The following is a 17,022-nucleotide window of genomic DNA, read 5'->3' on the forward strand; positions in this document are numbered from 1 at the left end:
GATGTGCATAGTTACACCCAAGTATTTGCAAATGGGGAATAACATGCTAACAGTGGATGTTATTCCCCATCCATGGCAGCATGTGCAAAGAAAGCATTTATGCTATTTGCTCTTGCAATTTGTGGAAGGTTACATTGGCAGAAAATAGAAAGAACAAACATCAAAAATGTGTGCACCCAACATAATCCTGTTTTAGATGCAACACAAGCCTGTTAACGAAACAGGATTTACATCCCAATCGTGAACGGGCCTTAGTTCATCTAGGAATTAGAGTATCATTCATTTCACTTCCTTTGTTTTTAAGATGATCCGAAGTTGGCTAGAGGAGTCCTCCTCTTACATACTCTAACCACCAAAGATGAAGCTGCATCAAGTAACTCGTTTTAAAAATCTCTTTAAACTTCAAGTTGTTTAGCTAAAACAAACAACCTTAAGGCTGTAATTTAAAATGTATAAAAATGTGGCGTAGTTGATTACTGAAGTGTGAGAAAAGATGTGTAACATAAAGTAAACTATCTACCAATATCTGTTAGATCAGATACTTTGCACACTGCGGAGTCCAAAGAAAGTCATATTATCATCAGATGAATAACATAACCATGTTTGTATAACTGCAAACAAATCAGTGGATTTTATAGGAGAAAGTTTAATAAAGAGCTTGTTTTCTGATCTTGCATTTCAAAATACAAAAAATAACCTCCATGATAACAGTTTTGTTTATGTAATGTGCTAATTGGTGTGGAGTATATGTTGCATATGTTTTTCTATGTTGAAAGAATCAATGTTTTTAAAAAGAAATCAAGATGGCAGTACAGACAGTGTCTAGAGCACTATCCTGTTCATTGTTGCCAATTGTCTCCTTTCAACTATAGTATGAAGTTAACATGTTTCGGTTTCATTTTTTTCTTTCTAGTCTGACAATCCCTCTACAGCCTAAACAACAAAGATCAGCAATAGAAAGCTTTTCTTAAAGCCTAATGTGGGTTGAATACACCTCAATTAGTTGTTTTCATTCACAGTCACTGTAATGGATTTCAATAAGGCTCCACAGACTGGGGCTGGTTATTTTATTGCATTATGATAGCGTGGAAGGCTGCATAATGTGGTGTAATGGTACTCTCCTGACAGCGCACTACTGTACTTTTATACTGCTTGCTGTTCCAAGTGGTTATGAATGTCCACAGCCCAGCTGTTCCCTAAGCATTTCAACATACCATAACAAGTGAGAGATTGAATTGTTTACACCTCAAGTAACCCATCTCATGAGCTGAAGGTAACATTTCTAGGACTGTGAACAGTTATAAAGATGTCATATTGGCTTGCTTTTCATGGTAGTGGTGCTGGAACCCAAGGCGCTGGCTGATCCTAATTGGCTCCATCATGAAGATAGAAGTTATCACTTGTCCAAACCTGGAGTCCACAGCAGCCAACCATCTTCATTTGCCTTTATTAAGGGTTACTTCATGTTGGTGCAGGATGCATTCAATGAACATTATGGGCCTCACGGGCAAAACCGTCCGTCGAACTTCCGACGGGGAGGTTGCCGCCATTGTAGCTACCTCCCTGCCGGGCCCATTGAGAATTTTCTGCTAGGTCAATAGGCGGAAACCGTCTGCGGGACTAGCGGAAAATGGCCTACAGTATTGTCTCAGGCTTGTAATCGAAACGGCGGCAATGCTGTAGGTTGCAGGGTGCACCAGCACCCTTGCAATGTTCAGGGTGCTGGCCTGGGGCCCCAGTGGATCCCCCTGCACCCGTTCTCAGCCTGCCTTTTCATGGCAGTGCTACTGCCATGAAATTGCTGGCAGAGGATGTGGTCATAATCCCCGGGGCAGCACTGGTTGCAGCGTTGCCCTGGTGAATTAGGACCGCTACAACTGCTAGACCGCAGGATATCTGATCCTGGTGGTGCTGGCGGTCCAGCCGGGGCACGACCGATGTAGTCATAGTATGTCGCTCGGCTGCCGCATAAGACTGCCAACCTCACAATGAGGCCCTGTATGTCACAGGCCAGTGGTGGTCGGCGCTTGATATAGCCCTCCTCTGATCAGAGGGAACTACTGTTGTAGTTAATAAACCTAATATAGAGACATTGAAGCCCCCAGAACACAATCAGTTCTGGCTTAGTAGGAAACAAACAAATACATTTGGTGTATTAGGCTGCAGTAAGAAAATGGTACTCCGAGTCATTACCTATTGAGCCCATCATACACAGACTACAAGACTTGGCCCCGTGGAAGAATTTAGCAAGTTGAGATCAAGGGTAAATAAAAATGTCTTCTAAAATGTAATAAACATTTAATTCCACTAGACGTTCTGAAAAAGGAGGCAGGGCATACATTCCTCAACATGAAAGTACACAGCACATTACTAGCCTTGCACTCAAGGTATTCACATGCAGCATGTCTACATTTCACACGTTTGGGGTTTCTGAAGTCACAAATCATGTGCATTCATCTCTGCCATCTCACATGACCACTGATGTTCTGTCAAGAGAGGTTGAAGGATGTTCATCAGAAAACGTTTGTGGAAAATCAACTATATCTGTACAATATAAAAAGCTCAAGGAGACTCTTTGGTGGTTGCCGGTGAAAGTGAATAACACTGATGCATGAGTACACTGCTTTTTGAAGTTTGATGAAGGTAAGTTCACTAACGACATAGAAAGTTTACATTTTTACTCAATTTCAGTGCCAGTATCTGGCGTGTGGAATAATTCAAGGAAGGGTCAAATGATAATATCAATTTAACAACCCACACTTCTTTGTGTGCAGAAAAAAAAACAAAGCAAGAGAACTCACTGGCTCAAATTCTTCAGCCTGACAGTTCTGCATCAGCTCCTGGCAATGCTCGACATCAGACACAGTGGTGAAGTAGGCCTCGGGTAGCCGGTCACTGGAGATGGACTTTGTATCGTACTTATCACTCTGTGCTGGTGTGATATCAAATAGTACAGGAGACGGTGGGTTGCTTTAAAAAAAAAAAAAAAAAAATCAAAATGTAGAATAATTGCATTCACTCACATGTATTATTATAATTCAAAACATCTTTTTGAAAAAAACACATCTATTTTATATGTTCATCTGCTTAAAGAATAGCCTTCTGGACTGTCCACAAATTTGTTTAATTTTTCTAAAATTCCTAATTTTCCTTATTTCCTGAGCTACAGTTTACACAGCACTGTTTTTCCTAAAGAAAGGTCACCGCACAGGTTATATATTGAAATGTCTCAAATCAGAAAGAAATATTTTATAAATGCAAAATACGGATGGTTCTATCAGTTAAGGCCAGTGTGATGATGGTATTGTACAAGACTCTGGGAACCACCTTCAAGGGTGAGAAGCAAAAACAATACAGCAAGAGCCCTCGGCAGGATTATTTGAAACTAGATAAAAATATTAAAACTTTGATCAACTGAAAAACCTATGATTGAAAAAACATGTTTAAAAAAAAACCCAAAACAGGAAGTACAAATATGCACATTCAAACCCTGGTCGAGGAGGGTCACTGTGACTGCTTTTTCTATGCATAATTAAAAATGTGTCTATTTATAGACCTAGACTGCTTTTAATGCTGCCGTCCTTACTTCAGCAAGCACTACTTTCATTTATTTCAGCTAATGCACTGAAAAAGCAGGTGCAATCGGAGATTATTTATGTACATTTTTTTTTAGAATAAAGGATCTATCACTTGAGATATATTTGTTGCTGACATGTTCTGAAAATCCACAGATGACGGGTTTAACTCCTGGCATGGCCAACCCAGCTGTCTATCCTAATGGAGTAGTTCCAATGAGTGTCATTATATATGGTAATATAAAAACTGTTATTTACAGTGCTTAGAAAATGCAGAAGTGGGATATCAAATACTACTCATAAAACAACCTCTTCTTCCATCATTTGGTAACTCCATGTAGCCCAGGCATAAAACTCAGATGCAAGATAGCACTTACTCCTTATATATAGGGATCACGTAATGACAGCTTAGGGCAAAGGTTTGAATCACCTGAAGTTAATAAAGGAATAAGGGGGATCTGGTGACTTAGGCTCTGCCATGTTTCTGTGTTGACAGACAAACGCTAGGCACTCATGGTATATATATGGTCTGCTATTGTTTAACAATGATTTTTCCCACATCCTTGACTAGGGTTGGAGTTATAAACCGCAAACTCCGCAGATGTGAAATTGCCTAATTTCCATATACATCAGATTCATAGCTTTGGGTTTTCAGATATGCTGACACACAACAACCTCAATGCCCATGCTTTCCCCTCCTTTCTTCTCCCTATACCTAGTTAGAATTAGTGACCTCTCAAAAGCTAAAGCTCTTCTCTCCTTCCCTTTCTCCAGGAATCTTTTGAAGAAAAAAAAAAAGCTCAGCTGGGTAGGGTAATTCCAACCTCCTTGTTTGTTTTATGGTGCTTTTCCAAAATACTGAGCTTTTTATATCGTCTTATACTCCACAATAACGACTATCCTCATATTGTCAAAATAAGTAGATGTGGAGTTAGCAATAGGAAATATATACGTCCTAATGTATGCCTACCTTATTGATGGAACTGAATATCCTCAAGTTTAAGTTCAAGTTGATACTATTATAATAGATATTCTGAACAGTGTAGTTTCACAGCACACACTATATAACTAAAAAAACAAAACTGCACAACCAAAAAAAAACATACACTCAATGTTCCAACATTAAAGTATATTGGCAAGATAAGACGTTTTAAGAAATCTGTGACTAATGGCCCTTTGGAAGTCCAAAGCTTTGCGAGTGTCTGTCCTTTCAGGCACACTATCTTGCAAAATCTCATTCATCTTAGTATGCAGGTTTGCTTATATAATGAAGGTGTTGGACAAACCATTTGTGCTTATAAGGATCTGTTGAACAAGTTACCTACCTTTGGTAACTATCTGTCTGGTGGATACTATTTCCAATGCAGAATCCTCACCTTTAGAAAAATCCCCGGGCGACAGACTGGATCCAGAAATGTTTCATGCAGTGCTACCACATGCTGGTAGGTGCCGTGATGTGGCTCTGTGATGACATCACTTTCTTTCTTAACTCTTCCTGCACACTCAGATGTAGAGCCCAAATCAGAAGTACCAGTGTGAAGATCTCTAGATTGGAACTTTTCTAGATAGCAAAATCGGCTAGTCCACAGATTAGGGAGGTGGGAGGACAGTACAGAATCTGCAGATAGATAGAATATCCAACAGAAAGAGTGTTAATGAAGGTGAGTAATATATTCATGGCTACTTCTAACCGCAGATTCCTCACATCTGGAATAAATACAAAAGCAGTACATACCAAGGTAGAAGGTCTGTCAAATGGGCTCAGACCAAAAAGTCCTGCAGACCAAACTGCACAAAAAGCAAAGTGCCTTTAAAGTCAGACGTGGCTGTCAAGGCAGTAGTGCTTTGTGAATGAGTGCACTGATGTCCATATCGCAGCCAACAAATGTCTAAAACAGGCACTGCACTGGCCAATGAAGTGGTAGCAGCCTTAGCTCTGGTGGAATGAGCGCTGAATCCTTCTGGGACTACTTCTTGGCCAGAGCATTGCAGATCTTGGCGCAAAGGATTATACACCTGCACTATCTTGCCTTTCTTTGCCTCAGAGAACCCCACAAAGAGCTAATCGTCCACCCAATGGTGCTTGGTGTGCCTGAAGTTAAAGCTCAAAGCTCTCCTGGGGTTCAACCGATGGAGTATCATCTCCTTGGAAGGGTGAGGCAGAGCAAAGAACGGTAGGAAAGGTATGGGGTTTCCAACAGGAAAATGAGTGACAACTTCTGGCAAAAAAAGTCTAACGTGGGCTGCAATACCAATTTGTCAGGAAAAAAGGTGGAGTAAGGCAGTTGCAGCGATAGGTTCTGAAGCTCACTTATGTGGCAGGCTGATATACTGCAACACGGAAAACTGTTTCCAATAAGGAGGCACAACCAACAGCTGTGCATCAGCTTGAAGTGAGAACACATGAGGAAAGTTGCAACCAAATTGAGATTCCACTGTGGCATTACAAAAGGCTTTGGAGAAAACATTTTTGTCAACCGTTTTTTAAAAACTCCTCAAAATACAAGGATAGCTGGTCTGCCAAAATCAAAAAAAGGGAAAAGGGCCAAGAGATCATCTTTATTTGTGCCCAGTGCAAGTCTTTGCTGGGCCTAAAATAAAACAAACAATAAAATGTCAAGTACTGCCGGCAACAGGCCCATGTTTCAGGCTGCACGACTGGCAAGAAACTAATCCCAACATGCCTGCATAAATGGTTTAGGTAGAGGAGCGCTATGTGGCAAGGGTAACATGAAGTCAACTGCTGCCATCAGTTTCCATGCGTGGAGGTGTAGATTGTGCAGGCCCGTGGACAGAACCCTGCTTGCTGTCACGAGAAAACATACTCCCTAAGTGGAAACCTGGTCAGAGGAAAAATGCTCATGCCCAGAATTACCAGGTGCCATACTCTCCTGGCCCAATCTGGAGCCACTATGATGTCTTAGGTCCGGTTGTTCCTAATATGTTTTAGAACTCAGGGCAGGAGAGGTAGAGGCAGAAAGGCGCACAAGAGGCCAGTGCTAAACTCTAGCCTGAATGCTTCTCCTAGAGAGAGCCTTTTTGGAACTCCAGTGCTCAAATGTTTTGACGCTAAGTTCTCATGGTGGTTAAAAGATTTAACCTGGGTTCAGCCCAGTGCTTGAAAATGCCCTGGGATATACCCACCATCTGTGATCTGCTAGCCATCATGGGCTGAGTTTGCCCGACCTGGCGTTCAAAGACCTTGGCAAGTGGTCAATGACCAAAGATATGTCCTGATGGTCCAGTCAACTCCACAAATGAAGAGCCTCTTGCACAGGATGAAAAGACTCCATCTGGTCTGCTTATTGTTGGACCACATGGCATTGGAGTTATCCATGAGAATTTGCCCCAGCTTCCTCTTGATGGATGACAGGAAAGCCTTCAGCGCTGGGCAGATGGCCTGCAACTTCAACAGATTGATGTGGAGTATGGTTTTAGTTAAACACCAGAGTCCTCCCACCGCCACCTTTCAAAGATGACCTCCACAACCCAAGAGTGATGCATCCATCACTACTGTCAACTCTGGGTGGGGAAGGAACAGGGGTCTGCCACTGGAAATTCAACTGAGCAGCTACCACTGCAGATCTTTTGCACTCTCCTCTGAAACCAGGATGGAATCCAACAGATACCTCTGGTGCTTGGTCAACTGAGACTCCAGGCTCAGATCCCACCGCAGAGCCTGAGTTCAAGGCCAAAGGCTGAAACACTGTTATCCTATCCTGAATGTCTTGGACTCACTGCAGTTGAGGGATGGCCCTGAACAGCATCATATTCAGGACTGCTGCTTTAAAATGAAGTCTCTGAAGACATCAGGTGTCACTTCAGCACATTAATCATGTGGCCCAGAGAAGTAAAAAGGGTTGCTGTTGTCTAGAGGTGGTCTAAGACTGAGGCAAGCCCATCTTTAACAGCCAGTCATCGAGGTAAGGGAAAACCGCTATCCCGACCTCTGAAGATGTGCCTCAAACACTGCCAACACTTACCTGAATGCCCGAGTGGCACTGGGAAGACAGAAGAGAAGTATGGCAAATTTGAAATGCTCCTGAACCATCATGCACCATAGATAATATCTGTGGGACTGCAGGATGGGAATATGAAAATACACATCCTGCAGGTCCAGGGCCACCATAGTCATCTGTATCCAGGGCAGACAGAAACTCAGCCAATGTCGGTGTCTTAAATTTGTGCTTTAGCAGGAAGCCATTCAGAAGAACAAGATCTAAAATAGGACAAAGGCCTCCAACCTTCTTCCGTACCAGGAAATAACAGGAATAGCACCCTGTCCTTATTTTCAAGGCTAGCACCCTCACTATGGCCCTATTAGATAAAAAAAACCTGCAGTAAGATGGACAAATGGCCCTCTAAGCCTCTCTGCTGCAGGTCAAAGTTGAAATACATCAAAAAGGAATGGAAAGGCATAGCTCACTCGACAATTTGGGGGGGCCCATCTGTCTGATGTAATCTGTGGATTGCAATTTCCTTCAGGATGGTTGCATGCCTCTAAGGGCAAGCTCAAGTGGCGTCAAGGCTGCCACTGCAGGGTTGGGTATCTCGGAGGATCTGTTCCCTGATGACTAGCACAATCTCTGAGTCCCCACTACATATCTCAGTAGATTTGGGGCATTGTTTGTATGCCATCCCACTGTAGAATCTCCTAAAGGTTTGAGTTTGCTGAGGGAATTGCCTAGTAGGAGCCTAAAGACGCATGGAGTGCACCATGGCTCTGCCTTTCTTTAAGACCCACCAAATGGTATATCATCATCATCAACTTTATTTCTGTAAGTAAAAAACAAACCATTAAAGTACAATACACGACAAAGAGAAAGAGAGCTTCTTAAAAGCAGGGGGGTACTAAAGAAGTAAAATAACAACACAGTTACAAAGTACAAAACAAGTTTAAAAAAAATAAACAGTCAGATAAACATCACTTAATATAATGAAAGGCTGTACTCAATAAGGAAGCTGGTTCCATGAATCAGCACTGGATAAAAATATAATACACCAATATCTATGTCCTGAGGAGCAATTGCGCATCCAATTTGATAAATATACATAAATAAGTCTAAAAATTTGTTCCCAATCTTACTCCTTAAAATAGCTAGTCTCAAATGTCAGAATAATACAAAAAACATTTTTTTACCATTAATAAAACTGTCTGGGTGGATGAATCTCATTTTAAAATTCTCACAACATAAAATGAGAGATCAGTTCCATGGATCTATAAGTAATCCATAATAAACCAAACCAAAGTCTATGTCCTGTACAACAAAGACTACAATCATACATCCAAATTAAGAAAATATACATAAGTAAAACTAAACAATAACTACACAGTTTTGTTCCTTAAAACTGCTAATCTCAACCGCCAGATTGACTCAAGAAATCTTGCCACTGGTAGAGCTATCTGGACGGACGGGTCGCATTTTAAAATTCTCTCAGCGTGGAGACAGGATCTAACCCCTAATTGTTTGCAAAGCGGAATGAGCCAAAGTGCTCTTTGTTTATGATACGCTTGACAGTGGAAGAAAACGTGTGAAACAGTTTCTTCACTAATACAACCCATCGGGCAGTGTTTAGATCTATTAGTTGAACTGGACCATTTATACGTAAAACAACACAGTGGGAGAGACCCGATCCTAAACCTAATAAAAAGGGCACGAGCAAATGGAGATAACTTTGCGTCCAAAAAGGGCTCAAATTCGTAATGCCATTTAACAAGAAAAAAATTATCGGACATAGACAATGGAATAGAACTAACAAATTGTCCAACCTGAAAATTATGCCAAAAAGCATCCTTTAGCAGCTGTGCAGCATTTTTTAGGACTAGAAATAGGATCATGCCAATAGAACCTAATTTTTTTTTATGTTTTTTATTTTTTTATGTTTAATTTTTTTTTTTTTTTGGTGGGGAGCGACCCCTTAGGCAAGGGTCGCTCCCCTTGGGGGAAAATTATATTTTGGCCATTTCTGCCCCCCTTGGGGGCAGATTGGCCTATTTTGATGAGGCCAAACTGCCCCCAAGGGGGGTAGAAACCACTAGACACCAGGGATTTTTTTTATTTTTATTGTTATTGACAAAAGGGAGCGACCCCTTGGGCAAGGACTAGACACCAGGGAGTTTTTTCTTTGCGTGAATTTCACGCAAAGGGAGCGACCCCTTAGGCAAGGGTCGCTCCCTGGGGGGAGGGCAATTTTTTTTGTGTGTTTTTTTTTTTTTGTTGTTTTTTTTTTTTTAGAGATGGGGAGCGACCCATCAGGCCCCAAGGGGGCAGAAACCACTAGGCGCCTGGGATTTGTTTTTTGGCGCCAATGTCACGCAGGGGGAGCGACCCCGTAGGCAAGGGTCGCTCCCAGGGGGGGCATATTTTCGGGAAGGCCTTTTCTGCCCCCCCTGGGGGCAGATCGGCCTACTATTAGGCCGATCTGCCCCCAGGGGGGGTAGAAACCACTAGACACCAGGGAGTTTTTTCTTTGCCTGAATTTCACGCAAAGGGAGCGACCCCTTAGGCAAGGGTCGCTCCCTGGGGGGGGAGGGCAATTTATTTTAGGCTATTTCTGTCCCCAGGGGGGGCAGAAACCTCTAGGCGCCAGGGCAAATTTTTTTTTTGTGTTTTTTTTTTTTTGTTGTTTCTTTTTTTAGAGATGGGTAGCGACCCATCAGGCTAAATTGTATTTAGACCATTTCTGCCCCCCTGGGGGCAGATTAGCTGATTTTAGGTCAATCTGCCCCCAAGGGGGCAGAAACCACTAGGCACCGGGGATTTGTTTTTTTTGCGCCAATGTCACACAGGGGGAGCGACCCCGTAGGCAAGGGTCGCTCCCGGGGGTGGGGGGGGGGGTGGGGGGGGGGGTTGGGGGGGCAAATTTATTTTAGGCCATTTCTGCCCCCCCGGGGGGCAGATCGGCCTATTATTAGGCCGAACTGCCCCCAGTGGGAGGCAGAACCCTCTAGGCACCAGGGCAATTTTTTTTTTTGTGTTTTTTTTTTTGGTTGTTTCTTTTTTTAGAGATGGGGAGCGACCCATCAGGCAAGGGTCGCTCCCCTGGGGGGCAAATTGTATTTAGACCATTTCTGCCCCCCTGGGGGCAGATTGGCCGATTTTAGGTCAATCTGCCCCCAAGGGGGCAGAAACCACTAGGCACCGGGGATTTGTTTTTTGGCGCCAGTGTCACGCAGGGGAAGCGACCCCGTAGGCAAGGGTCGCTCCTGGGGGGGGGGGGAGGGGGCTGGGGGGGTCAAATTAATTTTAGGCCATTTCTGCCCCCCCGGGGGCAGATCGGCCTATTATTAGGCCGAACTGCCCCCAGGGGGGGGGGCAGAACCCTCTAGGCGCCAGGGCAATTTTTTTTGTGTGTTTTTTTTTTTTGTTGTTTCTTTTTTTAGAGATGGGGAGCGACCCATCAGGCAAGGGTCGCTCCCCTGGGGGGCAAATTGTATTTAGACCATTTCTGCCCCCCTGGGGGCAGATTGGCTGATTTTAGGTCAATCTGCCCCCAAGGGGGCAGAAACCACTAGGCACCGGGGATTTGTTTTTTTTGCGCTAATGTCACACAGGGGGAGATACCCCGTAGGCAAGGGTCGCTCCCGGGGGGGGGGGGGGGGGTTGGGGGGGCAAATTTATTTTAGGCCATTTCTGCCCCCCCCGGGGGCAGATCGGCCTATTATTAGGCCAAACTGCCCCCGGGGGGGGGGCAGAACCCTCTAGGCGCCAGGGCAATTTTTTTTTTTTTTATGTTTTATTTTTTGTTTTCTTTGGTGGGGAGCGACCCATTAGGCAAGGGTCGCTCCCCTTGGGGGAAAATTGTATTTAGGCCATTTCAGCCCCCCTTGGGGGCAGATTGGCAGATTTTAGGTCAATCTGCCCCCAAGGGGGCAGAAACCACTAGGCACCTGGGATTTGTTTTTTGGCGCCAATGTCACGCAGGGGGAGCGACCCCGCAGGCAAGGGTCGCTCCGGGGGAGGGGGGGGAGCAAATTTATTTTAGGACATTTCTGCCCCCCCCCTGGGGGCAGATCGGCCTATTATTAGGCCGAACTGCCCCCAGGGGGGGGCAGAACCCTCTAGGCGCCAGGGCAAATTTTTTTGTTGTGTTTTTTTTTTTTTGTTTGTTTTTTTCGAGATGGGGAGCGACCCATCAGGCAAGGGTCGCTCCCCTGGGGGGGCAAATTGTATTTAGGCCATTACTGCCCCCCTTGGGGGCAGATTGGCCGATTTTAGGTCAATCTGCCCCCAAGGGGGCAGAAACCACTAGGCACCTGGGATTTGTTTTTTGGCGCCAATGTCATGCAGGGGGAGCGACCCCGTAGGCAGGGGTTGTTCCCGGGCAGGGGCAGGGGGGTTTTGGGGGGGTCAAATTTATTTTAGGGCATTTCTGCCCCCCCCCTCCCGGGGCCGGGTGAGCTAGAGGCCAAACTCCACAGGTAGGCACTTTGCAAAAAACACCTCTGTTTTCTGTGAAAAAATATGTTCTGTCCACGTTGTGTTTTGGGCCATTTCCTTTCGTGGGCGCTAGGCCTACCCACAGAAGTGAGGTACCATTTTTATCCAGAGACTTAGGGGAATGCTGGGTGGAAGGAAATTTGTGGCTCCTCTCAGATTCCAAAACTTTCTGCCACAGAAATGTGAGGAACATGTGTTTTTTTAGCCAAATTTTGAGGTTTGCAAAGGATTCTGGGTAACAGAACCTGGTCCGAGCCCCGCAAGTCACCCCTCCTTTAATTCCCCTAGGTCTCTAGTTTTCAGGAATGCACAGGTATGGTAGGTTTCCCTAGGTGCCGGCTGAGCTAGAGGCCAAAATCTACAGGTAGGTACTTCGCAAAAAACACCTCTGTTTTCTTCCAAAATTTTGGATGTGTCCACGTTGCGCTTTGGGGTGTTTCCTGTCGCGGGCGCTAGGCCTACCCACGCAAGTGAGGTATCATTTTTATCGGGAGACTTGGGGGAACGCTGGGTGGAAGGAAATTTGTGGCTCCTCTCAGATTCCAGAACTTTCTGCCACAGAAATGTGAGGAACATGTGTTTTTTTAGCCACATTTTGAGGTTTGCAAAGGATTCTGGGTAACAGAACCTGGTTCGAGCCCCGCAAGTCACCCCATCTTGGATTCCCCTAGGTCTCTAGTTTTCAGAAATGCACAGGTTTGGTAGGTTTCCCTAGGTGCCGGCTGAGCTAGAGGCCAAAATCTACAGGTAGGCACTTCGCAAAAAACACCTCTGTTTTCTTCCAAAATTTTGGATGTGTCCACGTTGCGCTTTGGGGTGTTTCCTGTCGCGGGCGCTAGGCCTACCCACACAAGTGAGGTATCATTTTTATCGGGAGACTTGGGGGAACGCTGGGTGGAAGGAAATTTGTGGCTCTTCTCAGATTCCAGAACTTTCTGCCACAGAAATGTGAGGAGCATGTGTTTTTTTAGCCAAATTTTGAGGTTTGCAAAGGATTCTGGGTAACAGAACCTGGTCCGAGCCCCGCAAGTCACCCCTCCTTGGATTCCCCTAGGTCTCTAGTTTTCAGAAATGCACAGGTTTGGTAGGTTTCCCTAGGTGCCAGCTGAGCTAGAGGCCAAAACCTGCAGGTAGGCACTTCGCAAAAAACACCTCTGTTTTCTTTCAAAAAAATGGGATGTGTCCACGTTGCGTTTTGGGGCATTTCCTGTCGCGGGCGCTAGGCCTACCCACACAAGTGAGGTATCATTTTTATCGGGAGACTTGGGGGAACATAGATTAGCAAAACAAGTGCTATTGCCCCTTGTCTTTCTCTACATTTTTTCCTTCCAAATATAGGAGTGTGTGTAAAAAAGACATCTATTTGAGAAATTCCCTATAATTCACATGCTAGTATGGTCACCCCGGAATTCAGAGATGTGCAAATAACCACTGCTCCTCAGCACCTTATCTTGTGCCCTTTTTGGAAATGCAAAGGTTTTCTTGATAGCAATTTTTTACTCTTTATATTTCAGCAAATGAATTGCTGTATACCCGGTATACAGGGAGTGCAGAATTATTAGGCAAATGAGTATTTTGACCACATCATCCTCTTTATGCATGTTGTCTTACTCCAAGCTGTATAGGCTCGAAAGCCTACTACCAATTAAGCATATTAGGTGATGTGCATCTCTGTAATGAGAAGGGGTGTGGTCTAATGACATCAACACCCTATATCAGGTGTGCATAATTATTAGGCAACTTCCTTTCCTTTGGCAAAATGGGTCTAAAGAAGGACTTGACAGGCTCAGAAAAGTCAAAAATAGTGAGATATCTTGCAGAGGGATGCAGTACTCTTAAAATTGCAAAGCTTCTGAAGCGTGATCATCGAACAATCAAGCGTTTCATTCAAAATAGTCAACAGGGTCGCAAGAAGCGTGTGGAAAGACCAAGGCGCAAAATAACTGCCCATGAACTGAGAAAAGTCAAGCGTGCAGCTGCCACGATGCCACTTGCCACCAGTTTGGCCATATTTCAGAGCTGCAACATCACTGGAGTGCCCAAAAGCACAAGGTGTGCAATACTCAGAGACATGGCCAAGGTAAGAAAGGCTGAAAGACGACCACCACTGAACAAGACACACAAGCTTAAACGTCAAGACTGGGCCAAGAAATATCTCAAGACTGATTTTTCTAAGGTTTTATGGACTGATGAAATGAGAGTGAGTCTTGATGGGCCAGATGGATGGGCCCGTGGCTGGATTGGTAAAGGGCAGAGAGCTCCAGTCCGACTCAGACGCCAGAAAGGTGGAGGTGGAGTACTGGTTTGGGCTGGTATCATCAAAGATGAGCTTGTGGGGCCTTTTCGGGTTGAGGATGGAGTCAAGCTCAACTCCCAGTCCTACTGCCAGTTCCTGGAAGACACCTTCTTCAAGCAGTGGTACAGGAAGAAGTCTGCATCCTTCAAGAAAAACATGATTTTCATGCAGGACAATGCTCCATCACACGCGTCCAAGTACTCCACAGCGTGGCTGGCAAGAAGGGTATAAAAGAAGGAAATCTAATGACATGGCCTCCTTGTTCACCTGATCTGAACCCCATTGAGAACCTGTGGTCCATCATCAAATGTGAGATTTACAAGGAGGGAAAACAGTACACCTCTCTGAACAGTGTCTGGGAGGCTGTGGTTGCTGCTGCACGCAATGTTGATGGTGAACAGATCAAAACACTGACAGAATCCATGGATGGCAGGCTTTTGAGTGTCCTTGCAAAGAAAGGTGGCTATATTGGTCACTGATTTGTTTTTGTTTTGTTTTTGAATGTCAGAAATGTATATTTGTGAATGTTGAGATGTTATATTGGTTTCACTGGTAATAATAAATAATTGAAATGGGTATATATTTGTTTTTTGTTAAGTTGCCTAATAATTATGCACACCTGATATAGGGTGTTGATGTCATTAGACCACACCCCTTCTCATTACAGAGATGCACATCACCTAATATGCTTAATTGGTAGTAGGCTTTCGAGTCTATACAGCTTGGAGTAAGACAACATGCATAAAGAGGATGATGTGGTCAAAATACTCATTTGCCTAATAATTCTGCACTCCCTGTAGAATGAAAACGCACTGCAGGGTGCAGCTCATTTATTGGCTCTGGGTTCCTCGGGTTCTTGATGAACCTACAAGCCCTATATATCCCCGCAACCAGAGGAGTCCAGCAGACGTAACAGTATATTGCTTTCCATAATCTGACATTGCAGGGAAAAGTTACAGAGTAAAACGTAGAGAAAAATTGATGTTTTTTTCACCTCAATTTCAATATTTTTCTTTTTCAGCTGTTATTTTCTGTAGGAAACCCTTGTAGGATCTACACAAATGACCCCTTGCTGAATTCAGAATTTTGTCTACTTTTCAGAAATGGTTAGGTTTCTGGGATCCAGCATTGGTTTCATGCCCATTCCTGTCACTGACTGGAAGGAGGCTGAAAGCACAAAAAATTGCAAAAATGGGGTATGCCCCAGTAAAATGCCAAAATTGTGTTGAAAAATTGGGTTTTCTGATTCAAGTCTGCCTGTTCCTGAAAGCTAGGAAGCTGCTGAGTTTAGCACTGCAAACCCTTTGTTGATGCCATTTTCAGGGGGAAATCCACAAGCCTTCTTCTGCAGCCACTTTTTCCAATTGTTTTGAAAAAAACGAAATTTTCACTGTATTTTGGCCAATTTCTTGGCCTCCTTCAAGGGAACCCACAAAGTCTGGGTACCTCTAGAATCCCTAGGATGTTGGAAAAAAAGGACGCAAATTTAAAAGAGGCAACGGAAAAGAATTTTCTTATTTTAAATGATATAATTTCAAAATTTGAGGATGAAATCAAACAAAGGAAAGCCAGAAAACTTAAGAGAGATGAATTAGATTACATTAATGGCAGAGTATTTACCTTCTCACGAAAATATGATCATCTGATGAAAAACATAATACGTACAGCGGAGTCGAGTAACTCTATGGACTCTGCTTCAACATCTAGCAATAGTATAATCACAAATAATAGCGATACAGAAGTTTCCGAGGTGCAGATTAGCGCAGACGCACAAAGAGTTGTTTTTTTACAGGAATTGAAGCGAATAAACAAGGCAACTGGGAGCAAAAAAGGAATTGGGTAGGAAGACACGAAGAGGAAAAAGAGGAGGTAAAGGACAAGGCCCATTCAGGCATGAGAACGAGATCATGGAACAAAAAGACATGAATGAATCTGTTAACATAGGTAATAATGTGGTGAATTTATCTGATAAACAATTATCGAAGGATATGTTGTCATTGTTAAATAAAGGTTTGGGGTTTTGCCCATCATCAATTGGAAATGTTTGCAAATCTAAGATAGATTTATATAAGTACATCAGAAAACTAAAACTTAAGAAGTACTTTGATTCACGAATAGGTGCTAAAGAGATAGCCCCGTCAGTGGGGATGACATATAGTAAACTGTCAATTCAGGATATCCACGATACGGTTGCACTGATGACAATTACAGATTATGAAGAATTTCCGACAACCGTATCCAATGTTTTACAAGACCTGAATATATTTCCTGATACACATATAACCAGCGGCCTAAGACAAAGATCCACCTGGGTGCCCAGATTGGCAATGGACAATAATTTAGACATATTTTTCAAAGCAGTTTGGTCGGATTTAGATAAAGAAGAACTGAAAAAGAGACAATTGAAAAAATCGAATTTGGGACCACATGAAAATACTGCATTGAAGACCCTTAAACTGGATGAAGATTTAATTCTAAAAAGAGCGGATAAAGGAGGGAATATAGTCGTGATGAATCGTATTGATTATGAACAAGAAATGTATTCACAATTGAATGATTTGGATTGTTATGAAAAACTCTCACATAACCCAATGATAGGATTAACGAGTAAGATAAATGGTATGCTGAAAAGCTGGCGAGATAGGGACTTAATAGACGAGGAGGAGCATCTATACTTACAGGTATACCGTCCTAAATACCCATGTTTTTA

The 17,022-nt window shown here is 43.6% G+C and overlaps 1 protein-coding gene across 9 annotated transcripts in view; it reads right to left on the reverse strand.

Moving 5' to 3' along the window:
* PTPN13 (protein tyrosine phosphatase non-receptor type 13) overlaps positions 1-17,022 on the reverse strand; it is a 1,045,801-nt gene that overhangs the window by 252,880 nt on the left and 775,899 nt on the right. For all 9 annotated transcript variants that reach the window (XM_069236135.1, XM_069236143.1, XM_069236122.1 and 6 more), the window contains exon 32: positions 2,802-2,970. In XM_069236135.1, the coding sequence (XP_069092236.1) occupies positions 2,802-2,970 (169 nt within the window). The remainder of the gene's footprint in view (positions 1-2,801; positions 2,971-17,022) is intronic.

This window comes from Pleurodeles waltl, chromosome 1_2 (genome assembly GCF_031143425.1).
Source record: "Pleurodeles waltl isolate 20211129_DDA chromosome 1_2, aPleWal1.hap1.20221129, whole genome shotgun sequence".
Lineage (NCBI taxonomy): Eukaryota > Metazoa > Chordata > Amphibia > Caudata > Salamandridae > Pleurodeles > Pleurodeles waltl.